General features: G+C 37.2%; 1 protein-coding gene across 2 annotated transcripts in view; it reads left to right on the plus strand.

Annotated features, from left to right (window-relative positions):
- THADA (THADA armadillo repeat containing) overlaps positions 1-16,407 on the plus strand; it is a 161,304-nt gene that overhangs the window by 50,627 nt on the left and 94,270 nt on the right. For both annotated transcript variants that reach the window (XM_084285393.1, XM_084285394.1), the window contains exons 27-28: positions 3,885-3,974; positions 5,392-5,523. In XM_084285393.1, coding sequence (XP_084141519.1) covers positions 3,885-3,974; positions 5,392-5,523 — 222 coding nt within the window. The remainder of the gene's footprint in view (positions 1-3,884; positions 3,975-5,391; positions 5,524-16,407) is intronic.

The raw sequence follows: 16,407 nt of genomic DNA on the forward strand, positions 1-16,407 counted from the left end.
TTTTGGTTAATTTAGCTGTGACTCACTGTTATGATCCAAATGCTTCTGCTAGGAATCAGATTCTGTCCTTTGTTGCATCCCATGCCTTCAAAGTAACTTTTTGCCAATTTATGTGAACACTATGTACTCTGAAACTCCTTTATTGCTGTCATCCTCATCATCTTTCCCTCCTGAGTAGACTCTGGATCAGACGAAGGTGAGAAAGAGTTAGTTTGGCTCATAGTTAGGAATGGTAAGTGCAACTTGATTCTTTGGGATGGTGCTCTAAATTCTTACCTGCCCTTTCTGCTGAATTGCTTGCACGTGACCAAGTATTCACCTTATTAAAGTGAAGAATCTGAGGCATAGGTGTTGCATATTCCTTCCTACTTACATACAAAAGTATTTTGTATTTACGTGGTTTTACAAATGATTTTTTACAAGTTATTTTAGGAAGATAAGAGTCCTTCCATTATTTATCTCTGGGATTTTTGATTTTAACCACTGTTTTAACTGTGTGCTTGGATGACATTTTACTCTGGGGAGCGGGGATTTATTGTAAGCATTGTCAGCACACTGATAATCTTCCTGTTTCATTACACTGCTTCCTATTTCAGTAAATAACCTTCCACCAATCCATTGTTTAGATCTCAGTAATCCCATTTGAAATTGTGAAATTGTGCTACTTTTGGGTTACTATTAGGAAAAATGAAAATACTATTAGAGAGTTTATGATACCATCAAAGATGAGCTCTGATGCCATGTAAAATGATTTCAGCTGGACTTGAGAGACATATTAGTGTCTTAAGGCTGTTCATAATTCTCTTATAAACATGTTTTAGGGAGGGTAGCTTTAAAGTCTTGTAATCTGCAAGCTATTGATCTTAAGGATTTAACTATGGGTGGTTATAACATCAAAAATATTTTTGAACTGTGTTTGTGACTAACGGAAAGAATGAATAGTTTTCTGTACTTACAACTTAAATCTATCATTCTGTCAGATATAATTTAGAAAAGGAGGACAACGTTTGTTCCATGAGAACCACTAACTGATTTTGTGATTTGTTTCAGTCGAGATTTGGTTGGTATACTCCTTTACAAATGGGTGTATCAAGTACTTATCTGTATCTTTAAAAGGAGATAAGTTATTACTTGCGAAATCTAGCTCGTATCTGTGCGTGTGTACACATGCACGGGTCTGTTTATATCACCAACATGCATGAGCCAAACCTTAAAGTGCTGGTGTTCACTTTTCAAAGCAACATGCTTTTGACGAAACAGAAAATAGGTGGCTCGGTGTCACGGACATTTTTGACCATCTGAGCCATTGCATTTTCTGTTGTTGTTCACTCTCAGTTACTGTATACAGTCACTTGTGCGTGCCTAATAACGCGTGCACGTTTCCAGGAACAGCAAGCACGGTCAGCAATCAAAAATGAGACAACTAAATACCTCTGTGTTTTACTCACTCTAGGTGGTTTGCTTTCTGTTGATTCTTCATTACAAACCTCCCCGCCTTGACATTCCCAGGCACTGGATTCACACTCCAGTCAGCACTGTGTTTTTCACAAAGCCTTGTCATTCTGTAGCATTTCTGCTAACCCGGAGTCTTTCTTGTTTCCTCTCTGAAACAAGATGATCTTGAAACGATTGCTGGACATTCAGGCTGCTCATAGGCAGTTGTCTCTCTCTTTTTTTCTTTTTTTTTTTTCCTGAAAATGCCTTTGGGCATCTTTTCTGCAGATACCTACTGATTAATGGTTTTGATTAGACTATCTTCTCCCCTCATGTAACTTGTGGAACAGGGAGAGGTTATGTAAGTTACCCAATGCAGTATCTGTTTGCTTTCCCTGTCAAAAAGGTTCATGAAACTACACTAATGACAAAGAATTTTAGGGCTGCCTTTGTAAGAATATTCAGTTCCATATGTAGTATTGATTCAAATTTGGTTACTGAATTGTTAACATACAGAAAACGAGGCTGTTCAAAAATAGTTGCTGCATGAGATGTTCCTTGCATGCAGTCTTCTCTTAAGCCTCTGACCAGGGGCCCTACTTTCCATAGGAAACTTAGCCTACTTTCTGCTTTTGCCTGATGCACTGAATAGCACAAGAGGTGGAGATGTTAAAGCATCTTTTTATTGACTTTTTTTTTTTTTTAATGCAGAGTTTTTAACATTTTACATCTTACTGAGCTTTTACATGTAATGCCATGAGCTTTTTGATTTCATATTTTTATGTAGCTCTTGCTTTGTGCTGTTTGGCTCTTTTTTTGTCTTCAGCTTGCTACGTAACATACATGTATGTATGGAAAACTTGAAGGTGTTTTGAAGATGAGCTGGAGAAGTAAAGTTTTGAAATCTGCCTGTGGGACATTAGGAGAATTTGGTGGCTGGCAGACATTGTGTGTGAGAAGAAAGTGCATGTGTGTTTTCTGTTTAAATAACCACCGATTACCAGTACTGGTGTGTTAAACCATCCTCATTAGTACTTCAGTCTAAGTTCATTCACAGTCAGAATGTTTTCATCCACATTTTTAACTGATTTATTATTTTTTTTTTGTAGTCCCAATAGCTATTGCAGACTCCTTGGTCATGCTTTTAGTTGCAGCATTTCAGTGTACTGCTCGTACGTGCCTAGAGGAAGCTTCCTGTATGTACCTCTTTGTTTGAGCATTTGTTTCCATCTGGCAATTTTTTCACTGTATTTATTTTGTGGCCTGTGGGTAAGCCTGAGTGCCGGAAGAAGCTTTGCTGATAATTGTCACGTGCTGATTTACTTTTGTTTTTTTGTGCTTATTTTTACAAACATTTAGTCTTGCCATCTTACCATGTTGTTTTGTAGACCTGGATCTGTTTGCTAGTTTAAAGCCTTGCATTGGTGTCATGCTAAAACGCACTTAATTATCCTAGCTGATCGCGCGGCAAGTAAACTCTGTAGCTGGCTTTTTTGTTGTAAATTTTGTTGGCCTTTTATTTATTTGTTTTTGAAGGAACTCTGTTTCATCTGCATAGCACATCCATCTAATTAGAACTTCCCTAACCTATCAGTCGTTCCTGCTTAGAAGATGCTAGATGTCTTCCTACAAACCATGATGTTGTCCTCTGTCTGGTCAGAAGGCTATAAAGCAAACAAAAGCAGAAGACTTCTCCTCACTCTTTTTATCTTGGGTTGACTTGCAGTTGTGGCTTGAACTCTGCTGACTTACTAGTTCTGGCTAGTAGTGAGCTGATAGGTATCGGTGCTTTGTTCTGTTTTGAATGTGGTGGTTATGGCTGTGCGAGGCAGCCTGTGGCCTGGAAGCATCACCCTTGCCACGTGCTGGAGGCAGCACTGTGAAGGGAGCTAATGGAAGGTCAGCCACGGCTGCTGCTGTGTTTTACACGTGGAATTATTATTCTGAAATACTTCTCAGTATCAGTAAAATACGACCGACTATTAGTGAATGTATTGCATACACTTTGTTAGCTGTTTGGTACGTGAGTTGTATACTAAAGCAAATGCAGTCTTCTCTTGATCAACCAGTATGTTGTGAAAATGGTGCCAGAATGTAAGATGCTGTGTCTTTTCTTTTTAGCATGATTAAGGGGCTAAACGGGCTAAACTCCTTTTATTTATTTATTTATTTATTTATTTTTTTCCTGAAAGGCCTGAACAGCTCAGCAGACGAAGTGCTAGCATGCACACATACAGGCAGAGTTACTGGAATTGGATAAACGATGATGTATTGTCTCTTATTTTTATGAAAACATTGTGTCTTGTTTGAAAGCAGTTCATTGTGAGTGCATGGTTCTTCTGGTTCTGAGTTCACCGTAGCATCAGAAATCTACTAAGTAAACCGGTATTTTGAGTGTAACTAATTACTGCAGAATGCTAACTGTAACTCTTCTTCATTCCCTTCTGCAGAATGACAGGAAGGGAGTTTTTCTCTCGATTTCCAAGTCTTTATCCTTTCCTTCTCAAGCAGTTGGAGGTTGTAGCCAACACTTCAAACAGGTAAGATGATATCTCTGAAAGCTTTACAATAATAAAGTGCAATGTAAAGTTTAAACTGAGTTGTCACATATACCATAATGCTGCTATTTTCATCAGTGTTCTTGAAGTTATGTAGTTCTTTTAGTGCTTTTCTAAGCCATTTTCCTACAACTTGCACGTTACAGTGAGGCTCTGGAATAAGAAGTACTATTGAGTCATTAGTAGCAGCTTTTATTCCTCCCTATAGTTGCTGCATTCCTAGGATCAGGTATTAAAGAAGGCATATTTTTCAGGGCAGGACAGAAACTGTTTGTTCAACTGTCTCACTTTTAATGAGACTTTCTAATATGTTTAAATGATAGAAGGTCATAGGCCTAGTGTGACCCAAAATGACCGCTTTCTAGACTGTGACACACTGACTTTGTGGAAGGTCCTTGATCTTTTTTTTACTGAGTCCACAAATGGTGGCTGAGAGCTCCAGTTTGATCAATGCAGATGACACAGTTAAGGGATGATGCTGATGTTAATACTCCCAGGTTCATGAACTTTTAAAGTAAACCAGTACTGCCTTTGTTTTTTCTTAAAATGTTATGGTATAAACTGTGGAAGTTCAGCGGCTGATTTAGAGGAGAGCTTCAGCTGTCTGTTTAATGGGCCTGTGGTGAATAGTTGGGAAGAAGTTGTTTTGACAGTCATTGCATGTTGTGCAGTCCCTGCTCTAGTGCATGTATCCTGTGCAGCAGTCTGCTTTACCTGACAGCTTGAAGGTTGACAGTGTCATTGCTAGAAAATTTTGGAAGTCTTTACACTGAAAAAGATAGAAAGCTGTTGCCTGAGATACTGTCCTTAAATGCTTTTTTCAGTGCAAATTAAAGCTTGCTTTTTTTTTTTTCTTCATTAACTACATAAGGAGTTGTTGATTTTTTTATTTGGATTTCTGGTTGTTTTTACAGCATGAATAGTAGCCACTTGCTCTTGATGACAAGAGCTGTTCTTTAATCCAGCCAGCCATTTGCCAAATGCACGTTTCTTTCTCAAATGAGAGAGACTCTTTTTTTGTTGTTGTTCCAAACCATCTTTTTGTAACTCAGCTTTCTCAGTTGCTCAGCTCTTGGAGAAACAATACCTGTTCTGGTGTTTAATGCTAATTCAAAGCAAGGGCAGCTCGCCATTGTTACAGATAAAGGAGGCTTGGGACAATGTGGGATAGGAAAGGCAGCACAGCCTTAAGTTGCTTTCATAGTTGAGTCCTCAATGGTGCCCTAGATCTGATGCCATGTTTGATCCTAGCAAAGTTTGCGCATCTTGCCATGGTCTGCCTAGTGCATCTTCTTGAACCAGAAGTGTTGAAGAGTACTGTGCGTGTGGAAGAGTCTCAAGACCAGCATGAAGGATGATACTTACTTCACCAAATGCTTCTTCCTACTTTTTTCTTTAGTGAAGCTGAAGAGCTGAAAATCCATCCAAGTTTGTTCCTTTTGCTTTTAATCCTGGGAAAGCTGTATCCATCTCCAATGGATGGCACTTACTCAGCACTCAGCATGGCACCATTTGTACCATTTATTATCAGGTAAGGTAGTTCTCTGGTAGTTTTTCATATAATGGGAGTTCTTTGTAGAATCTCCGGGTGTGTTTGCTTTTTTAATGAAATGCCTTTTTAAAGCTTCTCTTCAGCTTTAAGCGTTCTTAAAGGAAAAACACTGGTATTGATTGGTTGTATTTTCATTTCTTATTAAGTCTCGTTTGAGGGGAATGGAAAGAATTTCAGCTCATGCAAGCCATTGTGTGACTTGTTCATAAATTTTCATCTGCAAAAACTTGATTACTGCCAGAGAGGGGGTAGATGTAAACTGATGAGCTTGACTGGCTTTGTAAAACAAATCTTGCATTGCTAAACTCTTGATGGTATTTTTCAGTCCCGCAAAATGGTTGTTGGTAACTCATAAATAGTCAGTAGTTTATAAACTCACTAATATTTTTTGTAGGTGCGTGCATGTGCATACCTAGCTCCATATCCACCTATTTGTATGTACTTACATAGCTGCATAGAGGTGGACTTATCCTATATCTAATATATTTCTAAGATGACTTCACCAGCTTTATACAGTGTAACTTTCATTTATATGGTGGTCATATTGAAAGACTCAACAGATATTTTTGCTTTTCTGTATGATGCTGGTGTGGGATGGGATGCCTGATAAGGGGACAGGGCTGTGGTGGGTGAGGGAAAATAAGCATAATTGCTATTTGAGAGGAAGTCTTGCTATATTTGTGAAAGCTTCAGAGCAGTAGGCTGAGAAAGTTCTGTGCCGGATCTTGTTCCTTTGGAGATAAAGTCATTTCTACCCTAAGATCTTCTGATAGATTTAAGTTTAAAAAAAAAAATAACAGCCTGCTTATTCTTCACTGTAAATGTGATGTATCTCTTGCTTCTTATGATGTTTATCTGGAATTCTCAAGAATAATTTTTTTTTAATTTTTTTTTTTAAGTAAAAACTCCTTAAGCGTTTTTAAATGCACTGTTTAGCCATTTAAAAGTTTTTTTTTTCTTTTTTTTTCTTGCCACATTAAAATCTGAAATGCTTCTTGGACAAACATTTAAAGCTGTATTTGTTGGTTATGTTCATTAACTAACGTTGTCTTTTTGCCTTTGTTACTACACCAGAGAAAGCTTATGTTTATTTTCCAGTAGAATGTTTAGGCATAGTTTCCCACGTCAGTAATAGATTTACCTTTGATAATCTTCTGGTTACATCTTTGGGGTTTTGTTTTTTGTATTACCTACTACTTTTAGCAAGGTCTGTACACCACCAGCAAAGAAAGTCTTTGACAGTAGTCACAATTACTTTTTGTGGTTATTTAAATCCTTCCAGAAGATGTGGGGAGAAAAACCTAAGAAAACCTTTGCAAGAAGAACCTGAAACATTTAAGACATTGCGCTTACCCTCCTTTAACTACTATTAGTGACTGTGTTCCTAAAGAGGAGTGGTGTGGTACAAAAGGATGTTTTTTTCCGTTTGCTTTCCTCTGAATGTGGCAGTAAGCACTCTGGATTCTGGTATAAGCCCAAAATAAAATACATATATATTACAGACAGCAAATTGTATTTGAGTGTACACACATGGGTTTCTCTTGGGTTATGTAGCAAAACGTTGGCATTTTTTATGGTTGCCAGGGGACAATACTTTGGGATTTGCATGGCAGTAGAATGCGTTTAGGAGATAGCTCGATGCGATATTAGTGACTGCATTTCCATGTACAGCTCTTCTGCCTTTCTTCTGTGAATACCATGATTATCTTCAGTTCACTCTGCATTAGCTGGAGTGAATACCAGGGATTTACCTGGGAAAGATAAATACCTTGATGTTTTCCCTTCTATTCTGCTTGTGAATTTCCTTTCTACAGGAGCAGATGAACTAAAATATTTTTTCCTAGTCACTTGGCTGTTCTTTGGAAGGCAGTAATGAAGATGGCTGTGAAGTAGTCACTTGGGATCAAAGAGACGGCCTGATGCCAAAGGCCACGTTCATTGAGACATTAAATTGTATGTATTAACATGTGCTTCGAATTGCTCAATACGGAATTGTATTATATAACATCTATGTATACATATAATTACACGGTAGCCTATTGCAATTATAACATCTAATTGCTACAATTTATTGTGAGTTTTTTAGTTTTTTCTTGCTGTGACACTGTCAAGGATAGATCCTGCTTACGTGGTAGGGAGAGAGGAAGGGTGGCTTTAACTCATCACTGATTTTCAGACTCTTTCCAGGGCTCAACCCTCAAATGGCATTCATTTGTTGCTCTGAGAGGATGAGCAGAATACTTAGTTTGCAAGCAAGTGAGCAGTTCGCCAAGCAAAATGGGGCTTAGGAGGAAGATTGGTAATTAGGCTTTTGAACAGTCTCTCTTAAGCCTGAGTGGAATTTTCCATCCAGTGGGAGTGGAGTTGTGGTTGCTCTGACCGTGCTGAGGTGAATTGCACAATATGAGTAGGATTAAATGCTACAAGGACAAATCTCAATCTCCATGCACATGCTTGCTACTCCCTGTTGAACTAGGGCATTTGATTGCCTTTCTGCAGTTTTATTAAAATCTATGTTTTTCCCTTCCCCCATGCAGATGTTTTATTTGGAAGGGAACAACCACTATGATTCACAACTTATTACCTCCAGCTTTTTTTTTTTTTTTTTCTTTTTTAAGAGCTAGATAGGTCTGCTTTACTGATTACTTTCTAAGATGAAGGAATGTACAGAATGTTTTTGATTAACAGGGGAGGTAATCGGGAGGTAATGTTTTAAGTATGAAAAAGAAACATAACCTCCCTTTCTCCTCCCCTAGCCCCTTTCAAAAACCTGTAATCTCTTCTGAATGATCCAAATTTGAGTTACCTTATGCCCTCTTGTACCGTAGCATTGCCAATGTGTTTGTTTAGTGTTAAATGTTCTGGACTGAATCATCTGAAGGAGTAAATGGATATTGCTATATTGACTTGGATACTTTCAGTAATTGAAGTCTAGTCCTTTTTAGGAGCATGACTTCGAAATCATTTAAGCAGTTAAAAAACCCACTAGCTTTAAAATCTTAAACTCAGTATAAGGTGGTTGTTTGGTTTGTTTTGTGTTAAAAACAAAACACAGCCTCCTTGGGTTTGTCTGTTGTTCCCTCGAACAAAATCATATTTATTTATTTATTTATTTATTTATTTATTTATTTATTTATTTATTTTGGTGGAATTTGGCCTGTAAAATTTTGTCAAATAAATTTCAAGGCAGTATTACTTCTAGGTATATGTTGTTGCAAGTCATTGAAGAAACTCTGAGAAAAATTTAAATAGAAGTGTGAACATCTTTCCATGAAATTAAAGTAGTTATGAAACAGACACATCTTTCTTGTGGAAAAATCTATAATTTGCATCTTTCTGTAAAACAGAGGAATTGCTTTCAAAAATCCCTTCATACTGTCTTTAATCAGGGACCAGGGATAGATGATAGTGGAAAGCCGTTTATTGTTCTCTTACCCCCTCCATCCACCAGACCTAATTGGTATTTATTTATTTTTATTTTTTAACTTTGTACTACTCCTGTGAGCTTGTCATTAATAGGCAAGGATAATTACTGTCACACTTAGAGTTAAAATGATACTAGGATGCACAGAAAGCAAAATTGCATATAAAGAAGAAAAAGCTTTTCGCCCTGTTTCCATAAGTCTCTCCTAAAAGATAAGTTTGAGAAGGACAGGAGATGAGTGCATCAGCTGTGAACACAGTGCTGGCTCAAATTTTTCAAACTTGGAAGGAAAAGCAAAATACAATAATAATGATTAAAAAAATCTTAGGGGTCACGATTCCACATAAGTCTTCAGTCCATACATACCATGTAGTACTCTAGGTTTTATTCAGTGGATAAATGCCTGAAGTTGTGTTGACTTCTGGTTAAATGATTTCTTAACAGATGCCAATCCAGGCTAATAAGCAGGATATAGAAGATTTTTCTTACAATTTCAATGCAAAATGGGAGTTTCTTTTATAAAAGATTGTACTCATTCAGTGAAGTCTGAGTGGTTCAGTGAGCAAAGTACAGGTTATATATTTGTCCTGTACAAAATGCTGTTCAGAGATTAAGTGTTGTCAGATACCAGTATTTAAAAAATGCTGTTATTCAAAATACTATTCTCTAATAGAAATAAGAACTTGAATTTTGATCTTTTATCACTAATTTTCTTTTTCAGTTCTTATTGGCCAAAGGGAATCAGTTTATCTTGGCAAATATTTGCTTGAAATATAAGAATAGCCTTTCAGTTATGCTCTGCTTGAATGCAGTACAAAGGGCCGTTTTCAGCAGTTTTCTGATTAGTGAAGTGTTTAAGATCTTTCCCATGTAATGAAGCAACCTAAAGATGTTAAATAATACTATATTAAACTGCCCAAATATGGCTTTCAAATGCTAAGAGGATTTTATATACTTACATTATTACACTGTCTTTTACCATTGACTGATGTATCTCTGGTTCTTCGATTTTTATTTTTTTTTTTCCTAAGATAAAAGAGGTCATTCTGATGCAGCTTTGCTTGTTCTTTTCTGTGTCAATTCTTTTTCTACTTCTGTTCATAAATTCTTTGCATATTCCTTTCAGTTTTCATTGCTTCATTTACTTCACCACAGATAAGGAAGAAATACTGTTGCAGTAGTTTGCCTTTTGCTTTTGAAAAATAAATTCAATTGTGTAAAGATGCATACATAAAATTATGATCTTGCTGTTTTAACCTTTGTGTAGTAATATGGTAAATCATCTATTTGTGCATTTTAGGCACTTTGAAAAACAGTTAATTGAGATTAATCCCCTTTTATTATAGCTTCTTAGAAAGTAGAGTGTCAAAACATGAATTCAGACGCTCCCTAGGAATCAGAGTTGTCTTAATTTATAAATTTGTGAGAACTCAATTCTTAAGGAAATATCTTAAAGAAAAAGACCCAAGTATAGAACTATTACTATTCTAGGAGGTGTTGTGATTATAAATATTTACTGGTCAATGATGTTACTTGCATTTGGGCATGTGGTTTGCTCCTTTGAAAAAGTTAACTGTCATTGATTTATGCTGGTTACTTTTATTGCTCTGTGTTGTGTTTAAGTAATTTCTGTTGAATTTTATCTGGTCTGTCAGGCATCTGGTTGTTTTGGTAAAGCCCTGTGACAAAACCTGTATAGGCTGTATGGGAATTGTGCCTGGGACTTGACGGAGTAAAAAGGCAACAAACTTCAAATGTAAAACCAAAAGTGTGTATGAGACTTGGAATTAATTGTAAGACTTAACACTGAATAAAAATCACAAAAAAGGGGGAGTGAGGGAGTTAGGGAGATCTAATAATAAAGCGTCCTCAGTTTGTTTGGGAAGAGCTTGATTGATCAGGAGTTGGACTTGATGATCCTTGTGAGGTATTCTACGATTCTATGACTGATTGAAATCATTCACTTACTTTTTGTTAAAAATACTGGTTATATATCTGGCTAACTGCAGGGTCCCCAGTTTTCATTTGTTTCACACATGTACAATTGTGCATGCGAAAGTAGTACATCATCTTCTGTCTGACTTGAAAGCAGTTACCTGACTCTCTCTAGGCTGAACACTAGGATCCGTTGGCTAAGTGGTCAGGCAAGATAGCTGAATGGTTATGTTAGTGTGCTCCTTCTGCCTTTCTCCTCACTTTCTTTTATTTTAGTATATATGGTGTGGCACCAATAGGAGAATTAATGTTAAAACTTGCTGGTTTTCAACTATCTTTACTGTACAACTGGGAATATTATCAGTGGTCTGATAAGCAAAGTACTTCTGTGGGAATGCCTTTTCGTATCAGATGAAAAGAGCTACATGTGTTTGTTGCAGCTTTGTTGTATTGAAATAGCTGCTCTTAATTACAATTGTTTGTAAAAGCATCTTCTTGGGTTTCCATATCAAATGCACATCTTCTTGGTCTTTGCTTTTTTCATCTTTTTTTTTTTTTTTTTTTTCTTTTCAATGTGTTGTCTGGTCAGTGTAACTGCTTAGCATTGTAATTGTCTAAAATAATTTCTGACTTGGAATACCTGTGATAGTCAGAGCAAGGGTGTTGACCCCTTGGAATGCCCTGTCCTTGTGGAGATGCCCTGCCCAGTGTATGACAGGGGCAGATGCTCTTTTGAATATAGGTAAGGTTCCTAAAATACATCTGCTGACATAGGCATACAGAAAATTGGACAAAACACACCTCTAAAACATGCATTGTTTTTTTACATTCTCATTGTTTTGTAGTGTTTTCTGGAACTAAACCTATATAGTGAAACTAATCTTGATTTTTTTTGTGAAAAGCTTTTTTTTTTTTTTTTTTTTTTTTGAAGTCACAGAAGTTCCTTCAGGCCTAAAGTGGAGGCACTTATTAGGAATGTGGAAATGAAATGTCTTCTGTTAGAGAAAGCTGACTTGGTCAAGTCCCCTGTCATGCACGCATATGTGCACATACACTTCATTTTATTTTTTTTTCTTCTCCTCTTCTCTCTGACCCTATCCAGCTACTTTGGACAGAAGTGTAAGAGAGAAATATCTGACATCTGTGATGGAACTTGGGCGTAGTAGTGGATTATGAGAGAAATGCATTTCCCTTCTTAGTGTATTTCCTGTCTTGGGAGTTGGGACTGCACTTGGAATTCTTCAGGTTCTGGTTAGAGCTTTCTCTCTGTGTAATCCTAGTCGCATATTGTTTGCTACTGATCTCTACTTATGGTTTGCCTTGAGTATTTATTAATGAGCAGGTTTTCAGACTGTTTATTTTTGTTTTAGAATCTTTAAATAACAAATGGTAAATAGCTTGGCATTTGTTCACTTCAGACTGCAGTGATAGGGAAGACGATGAAATACTTGATCAGCAGTATGCTGCTCGAGACCTTCTCATCAACCAAAAGTCAACGTAGAACTTGCATGTTTTTTTGCTGTAATTCGCAGCCTTTTCTTTTAAATTGTGGGCAGATGTTCTTTTCCCATTCAAATGGTGCCAACAGGAAATACTGCTGCTTCTAGGTATTCATTGCTGATTCCTTATTCCAGTTTTTAGTTTTCATCCGTCTGCTGCTCATTGGCAGATTATCGTCTGAAGCAATTTAAGAAGTATTCACAAAATGTAGGAAGCTGTCATTTTTTGGGGGGAAATAAATGGTGGCGTGTGGTCGTGAGCACTGGTAGTGAAAATATCTTTCTCCAGTATTGCAGACTCCTGAAAAGGTCCAATGTCAGTGAGCAAGGGTTAGAACTTCATATGTGCTACTTAAAACATGAGCCAGTGAAAAATACAATGGGGCTCTCAGCTGTCAAAACAAAATTGGTCAGGTTAAGTAATTGTGTTATTCATTTATATAGTTAAAAATAGTCAGTGATTAAGTACTTTGCTGGTGAAAATTAGGCCAAAAAATGATATGGTCAAAACTGTATGGTCAAGATATGTAGCCAAATAGTAACATTTAGCCTGATTTGCAAAAGTATTTGCAGGAAGGAACAGTAAATGGAGAGAATTAACGCACACTATGCAACTATGCAGAGGAAAGTAGGTATGTCATGGAAGGAAAACAATGTGATGGTAATAAGGGGAAAAAGGTCAGTATTATTTAAAAAGACCAGTCCTGAGTTTGAGAAGTTTGAGTTCAATATTGGGAAAGCTTTATGGAAGTCGGTTAGTGACTTTCGGTGGTACGGCTGGAAGGAAAAAGTCTTTCAGAACCCAGATCCTTTTGTTACTTTCATAGGTCTGATAAAAAGTTTTCAAAATTGCTCATTAAATTCTTGTTTGCAGTCAGTTGAAACTTTAAAAATAATCACAAGGTGCTGAAATTTGCTTTATGCATTCAACTTGCCTTTCATAGTTCAAATAATGATACGGTCATATTTTTTTTTTGTCGTTGTTTTTTTCCCCACTACCCCCAGCTATTTTGGTATTAAGTGTTGTGTGTTTCTTTCCATTAATCTGCTTTTCTTAAACATCATAGTAGCTTTTCTCAAACTAACAAATTTGGAATAGAATTTTGAATGGAGGAGGCTGTAACCTCACGTGGTTTCATTTCAACAAATAGTTAAACCTAGACTGAAGTTAGCTACCTGATGATATTATTTGAGATTCCTTGATGGGAATGCAAGAAAGAAGTGCCATTTGAATAGTTTCAGCATGTTTTATAGCAAATCTCAATTTGAAGTGAGCATGTTTCTGTTGCTCCAAAGTTTGCATGCAGTATAAGTAACAGGGTTCCTACCCATCCATGTTAGAGATCCCAGTTTATTGGCTGGCTGAATGACAGCAATTTAGGTTTCTGTTGTTGATTCAGCTTGTTATCAGTTGGCCATTTTTTACAATAACCTAGGTCTTGGTGACAAGGAGAGAAATGTGCACGGTTTCTTCCCAGAAGGCTTTTGGAAGCATGTGGAAAAACAACTCCTGGCATAACTTGTGGGGAGCCTTCACAAATAAGTCTGTGTGTTTTGCCTACATAGTTTCTGCAGTATCTACAGCTACTCTGATTCATTAAGTACTTGCTGGGAAGCATTGCCTGTACAAAACTATAAGGTGTTATCTTGATTGCCCAAGTTGGAAGAATAAAATACTTAACACAGTGTATAAGGAGAACAGAAATTTGGGCAACCATTAACTTCACTTTAAAGGGAATTGATAAGAGCGTAGAGATTTAGTACTATATAAATAACCTGAAATTAAACTTGATCTGTGTCTGTCTATGGTTGGGTTCAAACATTTTCTGGACTACATACATGTGTTGATTGTAGATCTATAATCTACAACAAACTCTTAATACTTTTTATGATGTTTTTCTGCTTGTCAGGTATATATTGACATACTGTGTCAAAACTCCAGTTATTCTATTGAGGTGTTTTTTTGTATGTTTTGTTTTGTTGTGTTTTTCTTAATTTCAGAATAAAGAACAAAAACTTGTCTTTAGGCCAACTAAGATACAGGTTTCCACAGGGAAATAAGCTTTAAAAATTAAGTGCTTTTCATATTTTAATTGCAAGGGAACAACAGAAGTGTGACAAAATAGAAAATAAGCGTGTTTCCTTAAAACAGAATCACAAAACAAGCAAATCCATAAATAAAAGAAACTTCAGGTACGTGTATAGCAGGTTACTGTTTATATTCCAGGAAAGATTGCTCTCCCATTAATGAATGGGGACAGTCATACCGATTTGTCCTGAAAACAGAAGTCCAAGATACATTAATTGCATGGAAGCATGGTGTTGTCTTTTTTTTTTTTTTTTTTTTTAAATGCTATCTTTGCACCTGTCTTTGCTCGGGGACTTGTTATACCGCATTTAGAAGTTGCTAAATTTAATATTTTGGGACCCTTTCAGTGAAACTGGTAGGGTACCTGGTTTGATTGGCAAGGTCGCAGACCCCTTCTGCAGGATGTTCCCTTCCACTGGAATGTGTCCAGTCTGCTCTCCTTTTGTTCCCATCCTGTTTTCATGGCTGCTGTTCCTGATTGCCTCGTCCAACATACTGTGAAGGCGGTGTACGTGAATGTATTTCAACTGAGAATGAGCATACAATGCTGTGATATTGTCTGTAGGAATAATTATCTATAGTACTAATAACTTGTGAAGTAATGAGTGGTACATAGATCACTGTGTGGTGTTATCCAGTAAACCTGTTAATAGTTGTTTTTCTCCTGGCTAAGCCTTGTTCTAACAACTGTAGGTATTACTTACTGTAATTGATGTATCACTTTCAGCTACAGTTACAATTTTTAAAATGTTTTCAATTCATTTGTTTCTGTGACATTCATATAAAAGGTAATCCTTAGTGTGTTGGTTTGGGTAACACAAGGTCTGTTGAGAGGGAGTAATAAGGAAGGGAGAAAAAGAATCACATAGGAAACACCTGCAGTTCTTTTTTAAAAAAGCAACGTGAAGATATTTTTATTTACCACTAGTGTTGTGTTGTTCATAGCTGGAGTAATAAATTAGATACTTTGATGTGTGCAGAGGAGTGCAGAATCCTTGTGTGCCTTATGAGAATTGCTCATATAAATTATGTCAGTCAGCAGCTTTGTTCAAGATCTAAGTGTTAACGCTGGAGCGGAGCAGTGGAAATACACTGAATCTACAGTTACACAAAGTGAAAGCTGTTCAGATTTATTGACTTTTTGTTCTTGATCATGAACTGTTTGAAGTAAACATGTTTACATCCAATACCTCGTGCACCTAGATAAACGGTGCCGAATTTAACATGGCCTGCTACTTCAGCGGTGGTTAATAGCCCTGAGCATTCAATACAAGTGTATCCCATAAGGATTTTGCAAGTTTTCTTTGCTTCTTGCTACTTTGAGATATAATAAAATGTGTTGTGCTGATGTGTTGTGTGTTCTAACAAAGACAACGTTTTAGGCGTTACTTAGATTTGAGAGTTTACTTACACATGAGCTGCATGTAAAGAAGGTCGCCTACAGAAAACACTTCTTGTTTTCCCCACTTGTTCCTCAAATCAAAGCAAGTAAGATTCAAACAGAGGTACGCATGCACACACACGTTGCCCAGAGGGGTGCAAGGCTCTGCTGCTGCTGCTTGGCCTGCAGGGACGCTAAGGGCAGGTGTCCAGGCACAGGTTTGGTTGCGGGGTTGTAGCCTGGGCTGGGGCTGCTGTTCCCCTCTGCCAGCACCGGGCCGGGCAGCTGCCACGGTGGTGACACCGCTCTGTGTTACGGTGTGTGGCTGCCTTGCAGGCTGCTGTAGCCAGCAGCAAAACGTGGCTGCGTTGGGCTGGATTTGTCTTGTGTTACCCAGCTGTTTTATTTACTCATTCTTCCTCTCACTTTTTCAGAATTGGTCCAGATTAGTTGTAATTACAGGTAAGAGATGATATCCACATGGCATCTGGCAAACAGCAGACCTGCCTACTCTTAACTTAGGGTGCTGTTACAG

This window comes from Netta rufina, assembly GCF_964035555.1.
Source record: "Netta rufina genome assembly, chromosome: 3".
Lineage (NCBI taxonomy): Eukaryota > Metazoa > Chordata > Aves > Anseriformes > Anatidae > Netta > Netta rufina.